This window comes from Lactuca saligna, chromosome 1, assembly GCF_052625555.1.
Source record: "Lactuca saligna cultivar CGN05327 chromosome 1, ASM5262555v1, whole genome shotgun sequence".
In the NCBI taxonomy this organism is placed as follows: domain Eukaryota; kingdom Viridiplantae; phylum Streptophyta; class Magnoliopsida; order Asterales; family Asteraceae; genus Lactuca; species Lactuca saligna.
This window is the reverse complement of record NC_136417.1, coordinates 32,146,917-32,153,111: the sequence shown is the minus strand read 5'-3', so window position 1 is coordinate 32,153,111 and position 6,195 is coordinate 32,146,917. Positions and strand designations below refer to the sequence as shown.

At 33.0% G+C, this 6,195-nt stretch overlaps 1 protein-coding gene across 2 annotated transcripts; it reads right to left on the bottom strand.

Annotated features, from left to right (window-relative positions):
• Positions 1-531: 531 nt before the first annotated feature.
• On the bottom strand, positions 532-4,344 carry DRM3 (S-adenosyl-L-methionine-dependent methyltransferases superfamily protein). Of its 2 annotated transcripts, none has more exons than XM_078980295.1 (12): positions 4,227-4,344; positions 3,689-3,769; positions 3,480-3,605; positions 3,295-3,391; positions 3,155-3,201; positions 2,990-3,085; positions 2,756-2,866; positions 2,576-2,675; positions 2,398-2,495; positions 2,220-2,322; positions 2,046-2,125; positions 532-1,934 (listed from the first exon to the last, which is right to left on the bottom strand). In XM_078980295.1, exons 2-12 carry the CDS (start codon positions 3,689-3,691, stop codon positions 543-545), a joined length of 2,253 nt encoding a protein of 750 aa, XP_078836421.1. In that variant the 5' UTR covers positions 3,692-3,769; positions 4,227-4,344; the 3' UTR covers positions 532-542. The 2 variants fall into 2 exon arrangements, with proteins under 2 accessions (XP_078836421.1, XP_078836414.1); XM_078980288.1 differs by having other exon boundaries at positions 3,689-3,754.
• Positions 4,345-6,195: the final 1,851 nt, after the last annotated feature.

The window sequence follows — 6,195 nt, the reverse complement described above, 5'->3', positions numbered from 1 at the left end:
ATTTATCAAAGATGAGGGAAATATGTTTTGGAGGTGGTTTGTCATGACTAAAGCATCGATCCAAAAGAAATAGGAGGAAATTGGGATTTGAAAAGAAGACTACATGTGACATCACTGCTTTGTTGATATGTATAAGGGCACAAAAAAAACAAAAACTGATGTTTTTTGTTTTCACACTGAATGGATTTTATTGTCGAACCTATTTGATTTTGGACATAGGTGGCCCAATTTTGGCATTTTGTCGACATGAATAGTTGAGAATTTTTGGCCTTTTTATTTGATTAAGTTTTAATTAAATAAATTATCTAAAATACCAACATGAGCTTCAACAGTTTTCAAAGCAAATATCGCATCAACGATTTGAAGAGATTTTATATTCCATACCAATTACCACCAAGGTTCTCATATATATATATATATATATATATATATATATATATATATATATATATATATATATATATATATATATATATATATATATATATATATTATAAGTTACCAAATTAACATTTTCATAATAATAAAAGGTACAAAAACAATCACCTATTCTTTATAAAACTCCGAACCCGTTGTAGCACACGCACAAACTCATAAAACAGCGAGAAATCCAACCCTGCAAAGCTTTCACTTTCAGCAGCAGCCATGGTAACACTTTTTGGAGCATAAGTATAAGGGTTTTGACATATTATAAAATCAAAAACGCCAAACTTCTTTATCAAACTTTCAAGCTTTGTGCTCGATAGCTTCTGAATATTTTCAATCTGCACCAATTCCCCAATCTGATCCGAATTCTCCCACCACTGCTTCAAAATCTTCCGTTTTATCTCGGATGGCTCGATCGAAACAACCGCCTTCAACCGAATCCCAAGCCGATTCAAAGCAATCTCCGCCCCTCCAACTCCACTGTAAATCGAAAGCACAGTCAAACCTTCTGGAAACATCGACTTCAAAACAGATAAATGATACCCTAAAGCATCTATCTGGAAAGAATGTTTCAGAGACTGTAGCCTTTCTCCTAAACACAACCCATCTGCCCGAGTGTGATACCTCGGGTACCCGAGAATTTTCTCCACGGATTCCGGTTCAATTGGGGCGACCCGGTTACGACCCACCCACATAAGGTTCAAGGTTTTACACTGGTGAAGAAGGTCCTTTTGTTGTTCGACTGAAAGAACACCTTTTGAATTGACTAATATGTTTTTGAGCCTATCACAGAGCTGTGTGATTCCAATGGTTTCAGAATTGATACATGTCAACTGTTTTCTTGTATCCCATGAAGGCCAATACTTTTTTGTTTCTGGAATCGCGTCTTCTATTGTCATCGGTGGTTTTGGGAAGATGTGAAACCGGTTTTCAGTTGGGAGATTATGTAGATACCCTTCTTTTCTACTCAAAGCCGAAAAAAACTGAGTGTTGACAAATTCAGGCTCGATTGCGTATAAAAACTGGGAGATTTTGACCCATGAATCATGGGATAAGTTCATGACATTTCCATAGAAAAACAACGGAGCTTTTGCTACCATTTGGTCAACACTGGTGCATGAAGCGGGTTGAATTAATTTAGCCACTCCAACTGCTGCCATGCGTTTTTGTTTATACTTGAGTTGTCTCTGTAAAACCTTGGAACTCATGGGTTTTGATGCACTGCGTGCTGGTGTAGAATAACTATTCAGGTCTTCAAATTCGGGTTTTGGTTTTTGTAATAAACTAATTTGTTCATCAATGTTTTCCTCTTTCGGTTGTTTTGAGCTGAAGCTGTTGATAATCTCAGTTTCTTTAATCTTGGAAGCTGCAGCCTTACTACGTTCTTCTGTTCTTAATGCTAGATTAGTATAAAAGTTAGCATCTAGAACCTTTTCTGCTCCTATAGATGAAGACTTGAATCTATTTCCATACATCCATGAGTTGTCTCCAAATGATAAAAACGGATCCTGTGATTGTGGTCAAAGACTCAAAGTCAAACCATGGTTAAATAACATAACGCAAAACTCAAAACTCATCCATGGAGATTGAAGTAGTAAAAAATAATAATAACTAATAACCTCTTCGTTCTTGATGCTAGGGCCTTCCATTCGATCACAAACAATGGATTCAGCAAGCTCTTGTATGGAAACTTCAGCACCTGATTAAAAAAAAAAAAGATTAATCAAATGGTGATATTTTCTACAGAGAGATTTGATATTATTATGTGAAATACTCTGAAAGTATATACTCACCATACTTCTCAATGGCTGCAGAGATTTCTTGTTCAGAGAAGCCAATTTGAAGCAATCTTAATGTCTTGTCCATTGTTCCAAACAAGGTCTCTGTAGTGGCTTCCTGTTAATTTTAAGTTGAATTAATGTAAAATTGTGAGAAAAATCAAAAGCTATTGTGAAATGGAAGTAGAAGAACCTCATTTTTTGTTTCATGGATCTTGATTGAATCATCTGCATTAGCTAACTGAGCAGCAAAGATGAAATCTACAAGTTCGTTAACAGGGGCATCTTCTCCTATATTAAGAATCATGAGAAAAAGAATAAATCGGTAAATATGTTTTTATATGATTTAAAATAAATACAAATCACAATACCAAGTTTGTTCATTGCAAACTCGACTTCCTCAATAGTGAAGTTCATCATTAGTAATGAAGCCTTTTTGTCATCAATGCCATTGCTTCCTTCATCAAGATCCTGCATAGTCAATACTTTTAGCAGATTTATTACAAAATCTGATGAAGATAAAACTATCAACTATAATGGAATCATTTTACCTCTTTTACAGAAATATTTCTAGGGTTTGTGCTCCGACTACTTACATCCTGTTCATCACCAAATAAACAATCCAGGGAGCCAGATGATTCTGAATGTGATATAAGAATAGCCTGTTGGATTCACATACAAGGTCAGTTTCGTCATTTCAAGATAAAAAAAAAAATGGCAAACGAAATATGCTCTGTAAAGAATCAGTCTTTTTAGTTTTTACAAGGTCAGGTGATGATGTTTACCTTCCTTTTCCCGCCACCTGGCGCTGACTCATTGTTTTTATCCATCACTGAGCTGTTAGCAGTATGCAATGATTTGGGATTTGATTTTTGAAGAGCCTGTTTCATTAAGAAAATGATCATCAAAATCATGTCGTTAAACCCGTAACAATTTAAAAGACTACTTACAGTGTATGCAATGAGTGTCTCCAATAATAAATCCATGTTATCTTCTCCTACATTACAGGAGTTAAATTAAATTCAAATCTCAGACAAAAAGTTCAACTATATCTAACTACAGAATTCCAGTTTGATCATAATGTATTTACCATTTTGTCTGATAGCTTTGTCAATGAGATCTGGTGGAAATCCCATTCCTAGAAGAGATGATCTTACATTGCTTCCAGATGAGCTGGCACCATTGTCCTGCATAAAAACATGAAAAAGATAGAATTTTATAAGAGAAATAATAACTGTAATATAAAAAATTACAGGCATAATATTATTAATATACCCCAACATGTCTTGAGTACATGTTATCGCATGGGAAACCGTTGTAATTTATTGCCTCTGTTTTTGTGATGGTTTCAGGATCAGGCTTGAATTCATCTTCACTGTCTGATAAATTAGTTATTTCATACTGCAAAATTAAAACAAACAAAAATTCGTTATAAAACAAAATTACTGCATGATAAAATGGCTCTGACTAATTATTTTGCATACCATTTTCACATGAAAAGAAGCTGAAACGGGAAACTGGCTAGTTAAAATGTAGCTTTCTATCAATCTCTGCAAAAGCAGCAACTGGTATAACTTATGAGCTTAAAGAGCAACATGCAAATCATTAGTCTGAAAAGATCTGTAAGAAATTGGGACTATAAAACCCTAATTTCTAACATAAGCATTTGCAAAGTAAGAGAAAAGACGAAGTCAGCAAATAAACAAAATGTACAAACGAAATACATTAATAAAGAAATAAAAAAATAAAAACTTTAGCATTACATGAAATTCGCAAACTCGAAACCATGGAAACAATGCTTCGTCATGAGTGAGTTTACAAGACGTCAAGAAATCAAAAGTGAGCACGAAGGCTAAGAAATTAATTTAAAAAAAAAAAAAAAAAAAAAAAAAAAAAAAAAAAATCGAAAGAACGCCAACTCAAAAAATTATTAAATCGACATTGAACTAAAATTGAGCATATGTTAAGAATTGGGTCGATGAAAATTCGTTGGTAAGGAAAGTTGGGGCGATCAGAGTGTACCTTGATCGGAGCTATGACCGGAGAATATTTGTCGTAACGGAGAAATTTGAGGTTGGGGGTGTTGAACACGTGAGGAGATGGAAAACACAAGTACTTGTGTTGTGGAGTTTGGGGAAAATCCTAGAACCCTATATTATGTTTTTAATTTAGATAAACACCTGCACTACTCTTAGACTTCCAAAACTAACCCTTTAACTTCCATAAACTGTTTTTTGTGTTTCGAAGAACAAATTTTAAACCCTATAAAATTTAACTTTTTGTCCAACATAATCAAACTTTTGCAAAAAAAAAAATTAAAAAAAAGGTGAATGCGAGAGAACATAATTTACATTTTTGTCATCTTATGTGCAAAATGTATAATTTTTTTTTGGATACTCCGAAAATATCGCTAGAAAATAGGAATGACAATTGATGACACGGCATGAAACGAAATTCGGATGAAATTGAAATTTGAATTTGTGTTTGTATCAAATGTAAAAAATACGATGTTGTGTCGTATCGTGTTCGTTTTCAAAATTCTACACAAAATTGACATGATTTAACATTTATTTGTCATGTTTTCGTATTTGTCGCGTTATATATGATTAAATATTAATTAAATAAACTAATTGTTATTTTTTGTTATCTATGTCGTGTTGCGTCATGTTTTCCAGTTTTTAATCGGTTTGTTTTCGTATTAGTTAAAAAAAAACATAACACCGTATCGTGTTTGTGTTACATAAATATATATTTATTTAATTTCTCATTTTTAAATATGATTATGCAAATAAAACTAGAGAAAATAAATATCCTCGTATTTTTATTCATACTATCTTTTTACCTATTTAAGATGTTGACAAATGTCATTGAATTTAATTTAAATTTGATTGGGAAGTTAAATTTGTAAACTTGTTATTATCTTAAATAAATAAAAAGAAATATAAGAACAAAAGATAAAATGATATTTAATTCCTTATACAACGATCATTTGAAATCTTTGTAAACTACATTTTTTTAGAAACCGCCAAATATTATAAAAAAACATTCTAGCAAAGAGGTAGAGAAAAAAAAAACAAATTGCAACTTGTGACCAACAAATCCAATTACTAGAGCATTTAGAATTTCTATTAGTAAACCACAACAAAACAAAACAAAAAAAAAACTCCTTGATTGAATAAACAATAATGTCTTTCTTTATCTTCTTGCTTCAAAACACCTGATCATTTCTATATCTCCAAAGAAACCAAAACGTGGTGGTGACGACCACCTCAATGATACTTCTCTTCTTTCCAGGAATAGGGATATCATCAATCGAATCGAATAAAGATAAAGGAGATTCTCGGCATATAAGGGAAACATCTATCTAACTGAAGATTGTGTCCCAAGTTCTGGCAGCTACCTCACACTTCAAGAACAAGTGGTCCGGTTGTTCTACCTCCAACTCACACACAGGACAAAGAATGGAAGGAATCTCAATACCCCGATTATCTAGATTAAATCTAATATGAAGTCTATACAAACACAGACACAAAACAAATATGTTAACCTTACAAGGCACAAATCGATTCCATCAAGTAGGTGTACCACTAGATAGAAGTATATTGTTATCAATCCATTTTCTATTTTTCGCAGTTGTAAAATCCCTACATCATTTATATCCCACCATCATTTATCATTAGAATTGGGAAAAGGAACACTTTCAAGAACCTCCATTAACCTTTGATATTGCAAATCTTCCTCTCCGCCCCTTATTAAACGACGCCATTGCAAAATCCATTAATACTCACGCCTTTTATCCAAACTAAAATAATCTTGTTGTGTTTCAAGTTCAAACAAACGATGGAACACTCTCTCAACGTTTGATTTCCCTACCAAAGATCATTTTAAAACATAGTTCGAGAGCCATTGCCAAGTTTACTTTTCAAAATCGACCGAGTGATAATGTTTTTCTCATGCAACTAGTTTATAGCTTTGAGAATCCGAACCCAAG